The sequence below is a fragment of the Myotis davidii genome, unplaced genomic scaffold (genome assembly GCF_000327345.1).
Source record: "Myotis davidii unplaced genomic scaffold, ASM32734v1 scaffold1012, whole genome shotgun sequence".
In the NCBI taxonomy this organism is placed as follows: domain Eukaryota; kingdom Metazoa; phylum Chordata; class Mammalia; order Chiroptera; family Vespertilionidae; genus Myotis; species Myotis davidii.
Window position 1 is genome coordinate 822,087 of NW_006283769.1, and position 18,748 is coordinate 840,834.

An 18,748-nucleotide genomic window follows, 5' to 3' on the forward strand; every position below is an offset into this window, starting at 1 on the left:
CACTGAATATTAAAATTTTGAAAATTGAGAAAATAAAGCCAGAAAGTTGAATTAAAGGCGAATATATATATATATACATATATATATGTATATATATATATTTCATTAAAATAAATTATAATTACAGTTTCTAGACCTATAAAAAGAAAATGTTAACTCTTCACCTTTCAATATTGAGTCTAAACAGCTCTTCATATATTAAATGACCACCATGAAGCAGTTAATTCAACTTCTAAAATGTTACCATATTTATAACTGGAAAGCCAACTATGTGTGGGTGAAAGTCCATAGTCAAATTATAGTATTGCTTTTTTGGGGGAGGATGGTTGGGCACGGGACACTTTATCACCCCATAAAAGGTTCATTTGTAGTCTTAAAAGCTGTAACGTATATTTTAACAAACAGTGGTCGATAGCTGGTCAGTCGCTTCTTAATCATGGTGAAAATACATGACCATCACGTCCACAAATTGCTGGTTTTCTTGCTACTTTCTTTTTTATTCTTTTAAAGCAAGCAGCCCTTCCTGTTAGCAGAATTATTTCCTGAGAAATAATGATAAACATTCCAAAGATACAACAGAACTAAAGGATGAAAAAGAACAAAGCATTTCTATTTTTTTAAAAAGGGAATATACACTTCATAAATCAATTGTTATCTAGAAAGTCTGATTTTTCTTTAAAACATGACCTGCACCATTAAGCTTTTTGGCCAAAAAGTTATAGCAATAAGCATTTGGAATTAATTTTACAACGTCCTTTGCTGGTCTTTATTGTTACCTGTAACTCCCTTTCCTCATTTTGTTCGCGTTCCTACTACCAGTACACAGAACGTGGAATTTCTGAAATACCTATCATTCTCTGTCAAGTCCCTTAGGACTTCTTCAGGCACAAATCCTGCTAGAAGAAAGCTTAATTGTTTGTCCTAAAATTTAAGTAGAACAAAAATCTGATGCGTTCAAATTGTTGAATATGGCAACCATGAAAAAGCATGAGATGAATTATAAGCAGTGACTGTAAACGTGAAGATCAATAGTTAAGTGAAGAAACCAAGTTTTACGATATCTAGTGGATAATATAATAAAACCACGTGTGCATGGTGGGGTATGAATAGCTTGGAGAATTTAATTTGGGAAAGGGTGGTAGAATTTTGAAATATGTTAAAATTATGTATTTCTGAATTACATGAATCGTTTATCATTGTAATGCATATAGTATTAAAGCAAACCAAAGTTATTGCAACATACATTGGTGACCTACTTGAATTAACAGGATATAAAACTTTATTAGCATTCTAAAATAAATTCTTTTGATTTCAAGGTAAGAATGAAGAAATATTATCCCATCCCAAATTTTTCTTTTAGATTTGGGTGCATGAAATTACACCCATTCTTTGGTAATGCTGAACCTTGCTTTAGCCTTCAAATTACACAATCATTTGACCAACTCTTGACAGTAGCCTTTGTTTTCATATAGTCATGGCACTTTTCCTTCACTCAAATCATAAGGAAAAGAACTAAATTATTTTTTGTTCAGTAAAGCATTTAAACAAAAGCTTTGATTGGTGTCAAGTCCCAACATCACCGGAAGCTCTGCTGGCCTTCCTGGTCTCAGACCCTCTTTGCCACAACATAAAACCAACGCCCGCAGCCCGTACATTCAGTGGCCTGAACTGACTCGACTCATCTAGGCGCAGACTCCTATGAGCTGAAAGCATTTTAAAGTGAGCAACTGTATAAACCACTACCCTGGAGATCGACATCTGCACATGCCTCCATGTCTGAAACCTTCCTCACTGCTCCATGCCCACCCACAACCCCCTGCCCTCTTCCGCCATTTCTCCAGAAACTACCCCTTCTGCTTCGGAGAAAACCACTATTTGTGGGGCTACAGAGCTCCCCTCACCCCAGCTACTCTACCCAACACTGCTTAAGCTTGTTATCCTTAGGTAATTCGGATTTAAATCTACTCTAGTAACTCATTCTTAACATAAAGGTAAAACATTCTCATTATAAATAAAAATTCTAAACAACACAGAAGGTTTCAAAGAGCATACAGAAATGCCCTTCCTTACTTTAATGGCATAGCAGGCCTTCTTCTCAGAAACAACAACTGTATTACATTTCAGAAAAATCTCTATGTCAACTTTATAAATAAATGAGTTTTAAAATACCAGTGGGATCATTTAATAGACTGATAAACCTTAGAAAATTTTATACTGTGTAAAAAAAACAGGTATATCAAAGTTTACCAAACATAGGTCTTTTCTATAAAAATCTGGGCTTTAAGTCCTCACTCAGAAATATAAGACCCTGGTTCAGCCAACTTACATGCTTCTAAATTACATGCCTCCTCAAAAATGCAATCCGCGAAATGAGGACTGCCAATATCGGTTTGAATAAAATTACTGTCCAAGTGAAACTGCCTCCAAATGCAGTCTGACGGGGCTGTCCTTTGGCAAGAGGGGTTTACTCTGGCCAAGGGGAGAAAAAATAGACTGGGCACCCCTTCTCCCGGCCTCCCACAGTATCCATACAGGCTCCATTATAACATTTTCAAATTATACTGTAGCACAGTTCAACAGTTCATTCCAAACATTCTCCAAAAATGTAGCACTGTGCCAGACCCCGAGAACATAAAATTATAAGACCCATTCCCTGTCCTGGAGGTGCGAACGCCAAAGGCAGGGGGCCATGAGCACTTCCAGGGCCTTGCCCATAGCGCAGTAGATACCCACTGGGTACCTCAGGGGCAGGGAAGACGCAGTCACTTCTGTTCAGCCATTACTTTTCTTTATTTTGTTTTCAGTCTGTGAATTCCTTGTTTCTAACACAGAGCCGGGCACGTGGTGGGGTTGGAATGCTTGCCAAGTGCACTCACGTGCATGCCACTTAAAAATGCAATTCCTTTATGGCATTTTCGGGCCCATTTGAATGCTTGGTTTGAGATTGCTTACACATGCACTGTAAATATCTTTAAAAAGAAAAGTTGGTTGGTTGCTGTAAATCTTATCGGAGGAACAAACAGTGAAATACCTATTTAGAATGGAAAACACCCAAATGGAAAGCAATTGTAATGGAGAATGTCCACACTGAAGGGTGCCAGGTAATCTGTGCTACGGAAGTTGGAGCCTCCGCTGAGCAGGTGTTAGAAAGACAGAGATCTGGCCATGACAAGCAGGCATAACGAGGCAATGAAGAGATGTCACACGCATGTGATGGACCCCAGGAAGAGAGGCCGGGATGAACTGGAGGTTACGTGGAAGGGATGGTTACGTGGAGGGGATGGTTACGTGGAGGGGATGGTTACTTCGGCTTAGGTGGCTGTGGGCAGGGATTTTCACTTCATGTGTAGTTTCAAAAAAGGAAGTACGATTATAAGTTATTTGTACGTTGTATGGTTTTCAGTATTTAAGTAACAGTAAAAGTGAAGTTCGGTTCAAGATTAGGGCTTGCTTTCACTATTGTAAAATTCTTGAACCTGGGAGGAACATGACAAAGATGGTACGTGGTGTGTTCCCTCACTTCAACAAGTCAAAGCCACTGGGAGCCAGGCATCACGATGGACAACTAAAGGCCCAGTGGAAAAGCACACCAGCATCCTCAGGCCACTATCGGGAACCGTCCCAGGCAGGCAATGAGATGACAATGTGACTATGAAGTGCGCACAGAGTGAGCTGGGGAGTCCTTGTTTTCAGGAAATGAAGCTTCCTGGAAGCAGGAAGAGCATGAAGGTAAGGAAAGGCGCCCAGAGCCTCAACACTAAGAGGAAACAGTCGTGGGGAAAGGAGTTACATGAATCAGTAGAGCCCACAAGCTGAGTTGAGATGAAAACTGAGAGAAGCCACAGGTCCGCCATCATCCCTTCGGCCTGTGGTCCCACAGCACGGATGGTCTTGGCACACTGGCAGAGTTCGTTTTGTTTATCTTACCACCAAGATCTAGATGACAAGAACCATCTCTTAATTGAATATCTCAGCATGGCCAATCGTATAAACAAAAAACTAACACCCTAATTACAAAACAGAGAAAAATCAACCTTTGTTAAGCCCAGCTGTGAAAATACACACCAAGGAATCCCTTTCTGTTATTTCTTGGTCACCAGGCGGTGGGCCGCAGGCTGCAAGGGCACACCCTGGTCGCCTGGCTGCAGATTGCTCCTCAGCTGCCCTTCATTGTCAGACTACAAGCATCTCCATTCAGAATGAGGCAGATGCTCACCCTCGCCTCCCCCGGGGCATTTCGTCTTCAAGGGCAGTTACCAGTACAAAAATCGAGAGCATCAAGACCACCCCTGGAAAACTCTACACGGTTCTCTGCTCAGTGTGTACTAACATCTGAACAGAAATGAAGCAGCAGGTTGTTCCAAAAGACATGAAATTAGACCTGGAGCAATTTTTTTCACATCGAAAGTACTAGACTGTGCTAAACTTCATATGAGGTTTCATAAAACTGCTTAAATATTTTTAGGTTTCTCTAAAAACTTCAAATAATGCTGTTTAAACTTCCTTTTCAAAACTCCCAATGATTTATAAATATACCAAAATACAGTTTTTAAGCTTTATGTTAACAAATTCATGTATTTCTAATATGTACTATGGCAGTAATCCCATTAGAGTTGGGACTGATGAAAACTATGACCTAAAATCTAAAAAATTACATTCTTTGCAATAATATGTAATAATTTTTAACAAATAAAATGTAATTTTACACATAATATAATTATTAAAATATATAATCCTATAATATATATTTATAGTACTCAAAAAAAGTCATTATCTGTAGTAAATGATCTCTGCCCTTGTTTTGGTCATGCAGCTAAACAAACTGACTACAATCATTTGTTGACTACCTGCATGGAAAGTCATCTACTTCAAAATTAGGAACCAGGATTTAGAAAAACTGAGATCTAAATGCAATTTTAGATCTCGGGGTAGAGGCGGAGGTGGGGAATTACATCCTCTGTGTGCCCTATTCCCTTTACCGCCAGATAGGGGGCAAAATGCCTGACCTACCTATATCAGACGAAGGTTCGGAGTATCAAATTAAAGATGAGAACAAAAGACTAGGTAAAAGGTGCCACCTAAAATGTGTATCACTCCCTAGAGCCCAATAAGCCTACCCTTCAACAGATACCGTTTGAAATGTGCAGGGCCCCTTTCTGAGCACCAGAAAGCTGTTGGGTTCATAACGTGCACTAAAGGTGTCTGTCATGGCCATTGGGGCCATGACCACAGGATGGCACGAACCTGGCCTTGGCAGTGACTTTCATTTCCAAATTGCAATTAGGCAAGATGAATGGACTCCATCCAGAAATTTACATGTTGTTTTTCAGATGGCTATTAAGTTCTATCTTATATGCCCAAAGTGCCCTTTATTTCAACCTCTGAGGTTATATACACTGTCAAAAATATTTTTTTTTCCTCCTGACTCATTTTTACTTCGCGTTACAACAGTTCATTAAAATAAAAACCCCAAATTCAAATTTATGAAATATGTTGCTGGTAGCTTCACTGCAATAGTTGAATGTTTAAAAATGAGAGCCTGCCCACCCACGCACAGAAAAAAATCTGAAGAAATATTGAGGTTTGTGCAAAATTGTGTGGCCAAGTAATGAAGAACTATAAAAATGCTGGCTTCATTTCTCATGTATTCAAGTGATGCATATTTGAAATCATTCTCAAAACAACCGAAATTAAAACTTGGACACATCTGCTGGGGCTTCAGGAGTAGGTGTTTTAGAGGGACTTTTCTTTTTCCCATTTAAAGGGGGTGAAAGAGGAGGACAAGCTACTTCAAAACAAAGTAGGAAAGGAATATGATAACAATAAAAATGGTCTTAAAATTACAAACCAAATTAATATCTCTTATCAGATGTTTAATCCCTGCCAGTAGCTGCTCTCTCGTCCCGGTTACTCCTTGTGCTTTTCCTTTTTTGGTGACTTCTCGCCCTTTCACATTCGACGGGAGCAGAGCACTTTCATAAACCAGACTTGCGTCTTAGTTGCATTTTTTCAAACATTAGAGAAAGCAGAGCTCTCCAACCCAATGGAAAAGCATACGTAAGCTAACATATGCCCTGCCCTCCACACAACCTCTACCCAAGGAAAACAAAAAGAATCTCTTAATCCCTTCGCACGCCAAATAGGCGAGAGCAGGAGTCAGCCAACTCTTCCCGTAAGAGACCAGATAGTAAATATTTTAGGCTTCTGGGCCATAGGATCTGTCTCAACGACTCTGGTCTGCTGTAGAACAAAAGCAGCCGTAGACAATGTACAGATGACTATGGGGCTATTTCCAATAAAACTTTATTTATGAACATTGAAATTTGAAGTTAATAGTATTTGTATGTGCTGCAAAATATTGTTCTTCCTTTGATTTCTCCCCCCCACCCCCAGGCCAGTTAAAAACCTAAAATCTATTCATTAGCTCAAGGGCCCAACGTAAACGTGGGGGCAGGCGAGGTTATGGCCACTAGTCTTGGTTTGCTGCCCCTAAACTAGAGGATGATTGAAATGCATGAGGCACATTGAAGGGAATAGGAAAAAAAGAAAAGGGTTTCATTCTGAAAATATGAAATGGTAGCATTTAAGCTTAGGGAGGCTTAGTGACTCTGCCATCTTTCAAAAGCACAAACCAGTCTTGTCATTTCCCTGCTTTAAAAACCTTCAGTGGCTCCCTGTCACTTCCAGATTGAGATCAAACCCTGGATTTTAAAACAGAAGATCCTTCTTGTTAGACACACCCACCCATTGCCTTAGCTTCACCTCCACATGTGCCTTTCATCCTATCCATGCTAGTTTCCTCTGACCTCCCCATGGCCTCCCTGCACCACGATACTGTGTCAGCACTTCTCCTGTCCTTGAGGTTACTATGTTCATTAAACTTCCCCCCTCCCCATTAAAGGGGGTTCCCATAAAGAAAACAGAATGTCTTCTGTTCTATATTCACGGGTCCATCACACAGGTGATAATCTATCTGCTGAATGACTAACGAATTTCATACTTAAATTTCTATCAGTTTAGAATAAACACTGAAAAAGAGTCCACCTTGTACATTTTAATGCAACTGCATGATTTTGTTACAAATAAAAATACTTTAGATTATGAAGAGCTCCATTTCCAGTTTAGGCATCAATTTATTATATACTACATTGAAGCTCTTATGTCTCATTTTTCATCTCTAAGAAACAAAAACTATGCATATTCCTTAACTGTAAATGAAATAGAGATGAGAGTTGGAGGGAGAGACTGAACACTGCAGAAACTAGATCTAAAAATCCATATAAAGTCACAAAGAGATCAATATGAAAGAGGTAACTGCCAACAGCAGATATTACTCTCTTGAGTAATATCGGTTTTTAGAGAAAGATGAAGGGAAAGGGAGAGAGAAACATTGATATGAGAGTGAAACATTGATAGGCTGCCTCCTGCACGCACCCCACTGCGGATCAAGCATGCAACCCCAGCACCGGTCCTGACTTGAAAACGAACCAGCAACCTTTAAGTGCATGGGACGACACCCAACCAAATGAGCCACACCGGCTAGGGCTCTCTAGAGATTTTTTTTACAGACTCATGAGAGTTACTAGAACTATTATGCTGCTTAAATGTTACTTATTATTCCAGAGTGTGTTAGGTAATTTGTCTAAGCTCACAAAGCTAGTTACTGTCAGAGCTCAAATCAAAGCCCAAAGTTCCTTCCAACCCAGTGTTCTTTTAAAGATGTCATCTACCACAAATTGATTTCTCTGTTTGAAGATAAAATCTGTATTAAATCCCTTGATGGGATTTAAAATACTTAAACTGACCATTCATTTAAGGAAAAAGAAATAGTCAAAGAAACATTGAGATTTGTCTAATACTAGGTTTGGAACTGTGCATAATAGTTTTATCTATATCACATGGTTTGATTTTTAAAGAACAGTATAATGCTCCCTCCGCCCCCAAAGACTATTCTGTTGGAGTCCCAGACTTTGAGGACACCCTGCTACTGATTCATTGTGTGACTTTGAAGAATTATTTCCATTATAAACCTCAATATGCAAATTTCTTGGGGGCAGGAATGGCAGGAACAGGGGAGAAGGGAGGGAGACAGGTGGAATAGAATCAATTAGGACTCTTCCAGATCTAGGTGCATAATTTTTTTATTAGTTTAAGGAAACGTCTACATGCCTGAAAGATGTTTTCACAACTTACAGGGTTGTGAAAACACACACACATGCACACACGTGCACACACTCACACACAGGTTGAAAGGTAAAAGTGTTTATTAATTGAACTAAACATCCTCTCCTTTAAGAACTATTGGAAAGATGTTTTCTTTGGTACCTTCTGCAGCATGGCCTATAGGGCAAGGTCTCTTTCTAGAGAAGAAACTAGCTTGAGAAAATGCCCTTTCAAAGTGTGCCCACCTCTCAAAAAAGATACATTCTAAACTTATCCAATAATGTGGTTTTTGTTATTTTGTTTTTTCCAAGAGCATCAGGGTGGTATGGTTAAAGCAACAGGAATCTGAAAGAAACTGCATTCGCTTTTTAGCTTTGAGTCATACTGTGTGTCCCTGGGTAGGTTCCTGAATGGTTCTAAGCTTGTCTTTTCAATAGTAACATGTAAATGTTTACCAGTATCACATGGGGTTCTTAAGAGAGTTTTGGAATAGCCATTTCCTTCTGGAATTTGAGTTTGAGAAGGGCTGGTCTGGAATAGCAAATAGCAGTAATTTCTAGAAGCATTCGTAGAAATCACAGAATGTTAGAGCAATGATCTCATAGCCTCCCTAAATTTTATAGATGAGTTTTTACTGGTGCTCAGAGAATATGAGATTCACTCATCGTCAAAGAGTAAGTTAGGAAACCCAACTGATTGGTGGCCCAGAGTCAGCTGTGAGAGGAACCATCAAAAGGCCTCTCTGCATAAGTTGGGTTTTTGTTTATTTTTGCTTTTTTAAAAGTCTATTACTTTCTAAGCTTTCTATAAGAAATATGCATAACAATTTTCAAAATTCAATTTTTTCAAATAAATTACTTTATCAATGAATGAGAAATAAAAAATGGAGAAAAATCACCTAATGTACAGTATCAGAGACCACACACACACACACACACACACACACACACACACACGCACAATGCCTCTGTTTGTACCAAGAAGCCAACCTCAGCCAACATTTCATTAAGTCTTCTTTTGGAAGAAAGATGCTGCTTTACAATTGGGATCTTACTCTAGCGATTAGGAAACAGATGAGCAAGTCTCTCTGTATAGGATTTTTTTAGGGCTACTGTTGATTGAAGTATAATTTTCTTCTCTACTGTTGAGAAATGATCTCTTAAGAAAACAAAAAGTGGGTATGATTTCAGGTTCTCAGTCCGTGACAGCTTTCCCAATTTAAATCTGTCTCCTCCTCTCAATACAAATAACAACACAATATACGCAAAGTGTCTATGAAAAAAAGTGCGAATCATTAGCATGAAAGAACCAGGGTCATCCCAAGTCACAGACTGAGAATGCAGAAATCGTTTTCCCCTTTCACTTGGCCTCACAGGAGTCTTGTCAACCAGCACTTCTTGCTTGTACCAGACGAGTAATGATCTCCTCCTGGTCAGTAACTGCGACATTCGTTGCCCTCACTCACAGTAAGGACAGCTCTGACAAACCATTCTCACACACAGATACCTTTTCAAGGCTGATTTTCGGTCATTGTTCCCTCTCCATTTCTGAGAAAACGGATCAACATAGCCAATCTGTGCCTGTTAACCCCTACATGGGAGCATCTCTCTAAGGAAGACCCTATGATACACTATAAGTATTGTTGATTGACCATCCGCATTAGTTTGACCAGACTGTTCTGTCTTACACCCTATGCATAGTTTTAAGAGCAGCACCTTGCACTCCCCAATGTCCCAAGTTGAGTGGCACATTAGATAGTCACCCTATCATTCACACACAGTATGTAAAATGCTAGACCTAGAACTTGAGATAAATTTCAGGAGCTATTTACATTCTTGCCTCATCTTCCTTGTGCACTAAAAGTCCAGAATAAAAAAAAAAAAAAAAACAGAATATTTGTAGACTCAAATCCCCCCAAAGTGGTCTAAAGCAATCTAAGTAGGAATTCGTTTTAAGATGAACCCATTCTCGACAACTAGGTAGCCCAAATCATACAGCATAAGGATAAGGTAATTCTTTGCAAAAATTAGCCAGTCTAGCCCTAGCCGTTTCGCTCAGTGAATAGAGCATCAGCCTGTGGACCAAAGGGTCTTAGTTCCATTCCAGTCAAGGGCACATGCCTGGGTTGCAGGATCCTCCCTGGCCTGAGCCCTGGTCAGGGCACGCACAAGAGACAACCAATCAATGTGTTTCTCATACATCAATATTTCTCTTTGTCTTTCCCTCTCTCTTTCATTCTCTATAAGAAATCAATGGAAAAATATCCTCAGGTGAGGATTTAAAAAACCCAAAAACTAGCCAGTCTATTGATACTTGTTGGGAGTTATGCCTCCTCTAGTTATTAATCTAAAACAATTTCATGAAATGGAAGTAGGTGCCAATTTTCTCTAAGCCTATATATTTCTATCTTTGCCGATGGCAAGACTATTCACTTAGTCACCTTAGCCAGAAACCATAGGATCAAATTTAATTTTCTCTCTTCACTCTGTCAAATTAGTTACTAAGTCCCATTGACTATTTTTTATTTTATTTACTTTTATTTTTAATTGAATTTATTGGGATGACATTGGTTTGCAAAACCATATAGGTTTCAAATGTACAACTCAATAAAATATCTTCTTCACACTGCACTGTGTGTCCATCTCTCCAAGCAAAGTCTCTTTCTGTCCCCATATTCCCCCACTTTGCCCACCTTCACCTTATCCCCACCCGCTTTCTCTCTGGCTATCACCACTCTGTTGTCTGTGTCTTCATGTGATATGCATGTTTTTTTGCTTAATCTCTTCACCTTCTTTCATCCAGCTCCCTAACCCCCCTCTCCTCTGACAGTTGTCAGTCTGTTCCTTGTTTCTATTTTGTTCATCAGTTTATTTTGTTCATTATATTCCATATATAAGTGAGATTATAAGATATTTGTCTCTCTCTGACTGGCTTATTTCAGTTTACATAATTATCTCCAGGTTCATCCATGCTGTTGCAAAAGGTAAAATTTCCTTTTTTTTTTTTAATGGCCGAGTAATATTCCATTGACTATTTTTAAAGTCTCTGGAATTCGTTACCCACAAACATTTCATCAGAACACTATTTCCAATTCTTGATTGTTAAAATACCCTTCCTCTACTTTCTATTCTTCTCCAATTCATTCATCTCCCTCACTTCTGCCAGAATTATCTTAAATAAAACAATTTCTTCAGTCCACTACTGGCTCAGAACCCTCTGAAAATATACAGATCTCTTCTCACGGTACTCAAGGCCTTTATTAATTGCACTCAAACTCCACTTTCCATCCCCAATTCCAACCACACTCCCCATTAAGCACATACTACTCAATGGTTCTCATTCAAAGATGGTACTGCTTTCCTAGGTGTCTGGAAACGTTTGGGGACATTTTTGCTTGTCATAGTAATTTGAGGGCACACAAGACATTTAATGAGCAGGGACTAAGGACAACAAAGGTCCAGCAATGTAGGACAAGGTGCTTTACCAACATGCCGAACACATTATTTTTACCTGTGTGGTTCCCTCTTCCTAGAATCTACTTAACCTCCCCCCCACTAGTTCTGCCTCTGTCCAAAATAATATTATAGTTGGATGATACAATTCAAACTCTCTTCTTATCCAAAGAGCTCAGCTAGTTTAATAGTCATATACACAGTGTGTTAATGGGAGATCATTAAGTCACTCCCATAGCACACTGGTTGCCTGCTGATTAGCACAGTGTATTAAATTATGATCAAACTTCTTACCCACCTTTCATTTCACTCCATGTTCCCCTTATCCCCTCTATTCCCTAGAATTTGAACTTCTTTAAGAAATGGATGTTCCTTTGATATCTCATTAGTTTTTTAAACTCTAATTTATACCATTTTTATAGTATTCTATGAATGACTTTTGGATTAAAAGATGAAACATTGCACCTGCATTCCCATATAAGTATGTAAAAATGCCATTTCTTAATAATCTTTCTTTTGTACTTGTTAAAGTTAGAATACTTTAAAGTAAATGAAATATTTTAGTTATATCTTTTATCAGTAATGGTGCTTTACAGAACTTCAAAATGAATGTATTAAATTAACATTAGACTAAATAAGGTATTACAAACTCAGGCAAAAGAGGGAAAATAAGCTACAAATACTGTGGGGTAAACTGGAAAAAATGTTCCCAGTAAAAAAAAGATATTTAAGTTCCTTTTCTTCTTTTTATTAAATGCTCCATAAGCCTTACAAAGACCTGCCTAATCAGCTTATGTATTGAGATGACTGTTATAATTACTTAGATAATCTTTAAAAAGTGTGTGCAATATATTTCTCCACAAAAGATATATGTAAAGTGTTCTTACCTCACCCCAATTTTGAAGTTTACATTATTTCATTAATATTTGCATATTAAAGATATATCCTTGTTGTAGTAAAAAATTTCAACTTAACCTCCCTAAGTTGCATAAACAGTAAAAGAGGGTAGACCAAAATCAACTACTCACGTGCACATCTGTTCATATCTGGGGCTCGGTGTCCATAGTAGCCTGATGGGCAGGACTGCAGGCACTCTCCATACTGGCGCATGCCTTCTCTTCGAAGAAAGAAGAACAACTTCTGTTGACATCGGCTGCACCCATTGTCCTTTGAACAAGACAAGCAACCCTTGCAAGTGGGATTTGATACATAACTAGCTGTAAAAGAAAAAAAAAAACACCAGAAAGCATGTTTAAGTGTAAATTGGATGAGGCTGGTCAATACGATATGCTGTGTAGACAAGTATCTCTTGTTCCTTTATTTTCATCACATAGAAAATTCAAACAAAATAACCTCTGCGACTCCCAAGAAAATGACTAGTGCACAGCCAAAGTTAGAAACAGAGAGGAAACTCAGAGTCGTGCCCAGAAGTTCAAACTGACTGGCTTGTGGAGATGTTAGACCAGACAGAGGAAGACCTCATGGCAAGGTCCTTAATCCAGACCAAGAAATGTGCACATGAAGAGCTGGGGTTGTGAGGGCTGTTTATCCATGAAACAATCCTAGAAGCTCCCACTCCAACTGGCCAGAGAAGAAGATTCCAACCCTGGATTAGGGGCACTTCGAGGGTGAGCAGACAAGAGGGAAAATGTAACCCATGAGAAATAAGTACCCACATCTGCAAGACATCCAAGAGTGGGCTCCAAGCCCAAATGATCGATGTAGTATGGAGCGCCCAAGTCAAGAGGTTAGCATATAAACTTGTCCAAATCTAATAAACTCACACAAAAAAAGAGAAAAGGAAGAAGAACGAAATCTGAAACTACCTTAAATTTTTTACAATCCTGAGACCTGGGGCTTTCATGGAAAAACCACCTTAACAAAATGAACAAGTCACACATACAGGCAAACTGCTGTGAGATAGAGTCATCAGTCTTGGTGAGAGAGAGATTTCACCCCTAAAGAGTCAGACGAGTTAGGCTAGGCCTACAGGTCTGTGGTGAGCCGCGACCATGGGTCTCTCTTCTGCAGGATGGGGTTTGTGAAAGTTGTCAAGAATAAGGCCTACTGCCCTAACCGGTTTGGCTCAGAGGATAGAGCGTCGGCCTGCAGACTCAAGGGTCCCAGGTTCGATTCCAGTCAAGGGCATGTACCTGGGTTGTGGGCACATCCCCAGTAGGGAGTGTGCAGGAGGCAGCTGATCGATGTTTCTCTCTCATCGATGTTACTCTCTCATCGATGTTTCTCTCTATCCCTCTCCCTTCCTCTCTGTAAAAAATCAATAAAATATATTAAAAATAAATAAAGTAGCTTTCAGAGCATTTAAAAAAATATAATAAGGCCTACTTTGAGAGATACCAAGTGAAATTCAGAAGATGATGAGAGGGTAAAACTGATTACTATGCCCAGAAACACTTGGTAGTCCAGGATAAAAATAAATACAGGATGATAGTTCGTGTAACCAACAGAGATATCACTGTCATATTGCTTATGCTTGTATAAAAGGAGATATGATAGTTTGTGCAGCTTATGCTCATGAACTCCCAAAGTATGGTGTGAAGGCTGGCCTGACAAGTTATGCTGCAGCGTATTATACTGGCCTGCTGCTGGCCTGCAGGCTTCTCAATAGGTTTGGCCTGGGCAAGCTCTATGAAGGCCAGGTGGAGGTGACTAGACATGAATACAGCGTGGAAAGCATTGATGGTCAACCTGGTGCCTTCACCTGCTATTTGGATGCAGGGCTTGCCAGAACTACTACTGGAAATAAAGTTTTTGGGAGCTGTGGATGGAGGCCTATCTATCTCCCACATTACCAAACAATTCCTTGGTTATGATTCAGAAAGCAAGGAATTCAATGCAGAACTATATTGGAAGCACATCATGGGTCAAAATGTTGCAGATTATATGCGTTATCTAATGGAAGAAGATGAAGATGCTTACAAGAAACAGTTCTCTCCATACATAAAGAACAACATAACTCCAGACATGATGGAAGAGATGTATAAGAAAGCTCATGCTGCTATATGAGAGAATCCAGTCTATGAGAAGAAGCCTAAGAAAGAAATTAAAAAGAAGAGGTGGAACCATCCCAAAATGTCTCTTGCCCAGAAGAAAGATCGGGTAGCTCAGAAGAAAGCAAGCTTCCTCAGAGCTCAGGAACGGGCTTCTGAGAGCTGATAAACCAAATCACAATTTTCTACGAAGATTTTTCAGAGAGACAATAAACTTATTAGGCAAACAGCAAAAAAAAAAGAGTCAGAAATAACAGAACAATCTAAAAAAGACTTTTAAATGAGTATCTTTAGGATATTTGAAGAGATAAAATAAGGACTGGAAATCACAGAATATCATAAAATAATGTGCAAAAATTAGAAAGTGATGAAAACTCTAGAGCTGACAGATTAAATGGCAAAGTAGAAGAGAGGGAGCTAACTGGAAAACATGTTTAAAGAACTGAAGCACACAACAAAATAAAGGCAGAAATGTAAAAAGGGTGAGACACATGAAAGAAAAAAAAATGGTAAAGCTCCAAAACATGATTACTTGGTATTGCAAAATCAAATAAAGAGAATAAGACATAATATTCAAAATGATCATGGCCAATTAGTTTCCAGAATTAAAGAAATACATGAATTACTCAATGGTAAAATCAGAGCTCTGGGCAGATCAGCAAACGTAAGTTGGCGTCTGAACGTAGCCTATTCATATTTAAAGACGGAAATCAAACCAGAGGGAACAGATTACCTAGAAACGAATAAAAATTCACTCTTAGGAGACTCCTCATTAGAAACAATGTTAGGTAGGTAGTGGAATCTTATCTGCAACAGGCTGGGGGAAAATTCTCAAACTATAATTCTATAAGCAGTTAAATGATAGTGGAAGAATGAGGCCAAAATAAAGGCAAAGAACTTATTAATCAGAAACTCTCACTAAAAGGACTAATAAGCTGTATACATTGGGGAAACTAAAATGGAACCCAGAAGGAAGTAGACTGTAATAATCAATAATGATCAAACCACTTGAGAAAAATGGTGGTGTACCTATAAAAGTATCAATTTCAAAAACAATGATTAAGCCTCTGGGTTTAAAAGTAATACATGTTTTATATTCAACAGCAATAGAATGGAAGACTTGAGGGAAGCCAAAGTTAAAGCACTTAAAGTTTCTGTTATTATGAGTGAGGAAGACCAATATAAATTAAACTTTGTAAAATTAAATGTACTTGCTAAAACTCCAAATAGCAAGTACAAAAAGAATAATGCATCACTTATAAACCAGGGATGGCTACAGATATAATAAATGTATAAAAACGAGTAGGAAGTAACAATCCAAATGTCTGTAAACATTTGATAAATTGTGGTATCTATATATAGAAAAGCCCAGCGACTGAACGGCAGAATGACTAGAACGACTGGTCGACCAGTTGCTATGATGTGCACTGACCACCAGGGGGCAGACGCACAACGCAGCACCACTTGGCTGGTCAGGATAAGCGGTGCTCCCACAGGAGGCCAATCCCCGCAGGCCACGCCCCCACCAGTGCACAAATCTGTGCACCGGGCCTCTAGTATTCTTAATATGAATTTTAATGATATAAAGGATTAAACTATCAGTATAACCACAAACATAAATGAAATAATGAAATTCATATGCATTTTGTGGAGCAAAAGAAGCCAGACCAAAAGGAAAAATAAGTGTTTGTTCTAATAATTCTATTTATATTGATATCAAGGGCCCATAAAGCTAATCCATGGTGACTAATGCCTTTGAGGATTGGGGACTAACTGGAAAGGGCTATGGTGGGATTTTTGGTAGGTATATTAGTTTGCTAAAGCTGCCTTCACAAATTACCACAATGTGCGGCTTCATCAACAGGAATTTATTCTCTCGGTCCTGTAGACTGGAAGTCTGAAATCAAGGTGTCAGCAGGGACAGATTCCTCCAAGGGCCCCCGGAAAGGACTCCTTGCCTCTTCTGGTGGCCCCGGGCATTCCTTGGCTTGTGGCAGCATCATTCCAGTCTCTGCCTCCATCTTCACATGTGCCTTCCCTACATAACTGTATGTATCCTTTCCTGTTTCCCACCTGGACCTAGTATGATCTCATACTCATCTTTACCTTCACTATATTTGCAAAGCCACTGTCTTCAAATAAGGGCACATTCTGAGGTTCCAGGTGGACGTGAATTAAGGGCTGGGGGACTATTTTACCCACTGCAGGAGGTAATGGAAATGTTCTAATCTTGATTAGATATAGGTAAAAAACATGTATACAGGCTATGGAAAAAGTAGGTAAAAGAAAAAACAGTTTATTCTTGTATCATTATTTATTCACTATTGTATTATTTCTCATATAAAGAACTTTAAACTTACTTTTGCCCCATCCTGTATTTGCAAAACTCAGCAAAATGTGCATTTAAGACCTATGCATTTTTATAAATAATGTGTATAATTTATAAGTAAATTATAATACAATATGTTATATACAATAACTTTAACGATAATGTAGTTACTTATAATTTCATTACATTTGAAGATTCATAAACTATATTGAATTCTCACCTAATGTTTATTTTTATGTTGTTTTTTAAAACACACACACACAAAACAAAACAGAAAGGTCTTATTGGAGGGATTATGTGGATAGTACTACCAGTAAGTAAGTGTAGAAATAGCATCTGGTAATTGATATATGAGCTTTAGGAAGTTCACTACACCTAGTAATTGAAAAAGAAACAAAATACTGTTTCTAGTCCTGATATAAAATTCAGAAATGATACAACTTAAAATCCCAGTATAATTTCTAAAATGTAAAAAATTTACATAATTTTAGTTATTACTATACCAAGCAAGGTCATAAATATAACAAGATCTATAATGTCACAGTGACTTCATTTTATTGGGTTAACCTACAAAAGAAAGACATAAGAGAAGGAATAGAAAACTCATCCATTATTGAAACTTTTAGCTTTGAGACTACATTCTATTTGCTCTACATATAATCTTTATTACATTAAAAAAATATATCAAGCAATAAGTATTCATACTAGCAGCAATACAACAAAATACACTGTATACCACACACTTCCTTTTCTTATAAGGATTCAACATTCAATCTACCTCTAGCTACTTGTAGCAAATCCATATAGACTGCAGTTTCATAAGATGCTCTCCCCCCTTTGACCTTGATTTGGCCTTATAGCCTCTCTTCCAGGGAGATCCCAAAACCAGGGCTTAGTCTACCTCCCAGGGAAGGGATCAATAAAGGCACTCAGGACCAGGATCAGGACCATTAAAATATATATATATATAGTTTTGTTTAGGATCTCTTTTATTAACAATTTTCAAATATACTGTACAGCAGTGTTAACTATAGTCATCACATTATATATTAATTACATCCCAAGTACTTATAACTGGAAGTTTGTATATTTTGACCACCTTCATCCAATTCTCCCATCATGTTATTTACTTCTAATATTAATCCGATAAAATACATTTTTAATTTTTAAAAATTTTATTGAAAATTTGTACTGCTCAACTACAGTTTACATTCAATATTATTATTTTTTATAAATATTTGTTTTGATTTTAGGGAGGAAGGGAGAGGAAAAGAGAGATAGAAACATCAATGATGAGAGAGAATCATTGATCGGAGGCGATGGCACTCGATGCAGTGTGCGAATGATGTTTTATTGAGTAGTACAATTGAAACCTGTATGGTTTTGCGAACCAACGTCACCCCAATAAACTCAATTGAATAAAAGATCTTGAATTGGCCACTGAGATCTACTTTTTCCCATGTATCCCAAAACTTTGTTCTATCAATTGTTCAACTGATTTTCTCTGCATATTGAATCTACTTCATGGACATTCTCTTGCTTGCAAACCTATTTACCCTTCCCAAATTATTTCTCATTCACTGCCTTATTTTTAAAATCTGTCATAGTGGAGGAAGAAATAATCCATTCAGATGAAAACTCGCCTCCTCGACAATAATTCCTAATAAAATTTGGCAAACTTTCCAGATAACCCTTTATATTATGTATGCATATATATGCAATGTATAATTTGTATTTTTTTCATCACTGTGATCAGACTTTACATAACTTGCTCAATTTCAGTTAAGTAGTGA

The 18,748-nt window shown here is 38.1% G+C and overlaps 1 protein-coding gene and 1 pseudogene across 1 annotated transcript in view; one reads left to right on the forward strand and one right to left on the reverse strand.

Moving 5' to 3' along the window:
* RSPO2 (R-spondin 2) overlaps positions 1–18,748 on the reverse strand; it is a 136,734-nt gene that overhangs the window by 48,998 nt on the left and 68,988 nt on the right. The window contains exon 2 of the mRNA XM_015566169.1: positions 12,644–12,832. Coding sequence (XP_015421655.1) covers positions 12,644–12,832 — 189 coding nt within the window. The remainder of the gene's footprint in view (positions 1–12,643; positions 12,833–18,748) is intronic.
* On the forward strand, positions 13,636–14,812 carry LOC102765059 (annotated as a pseudogene).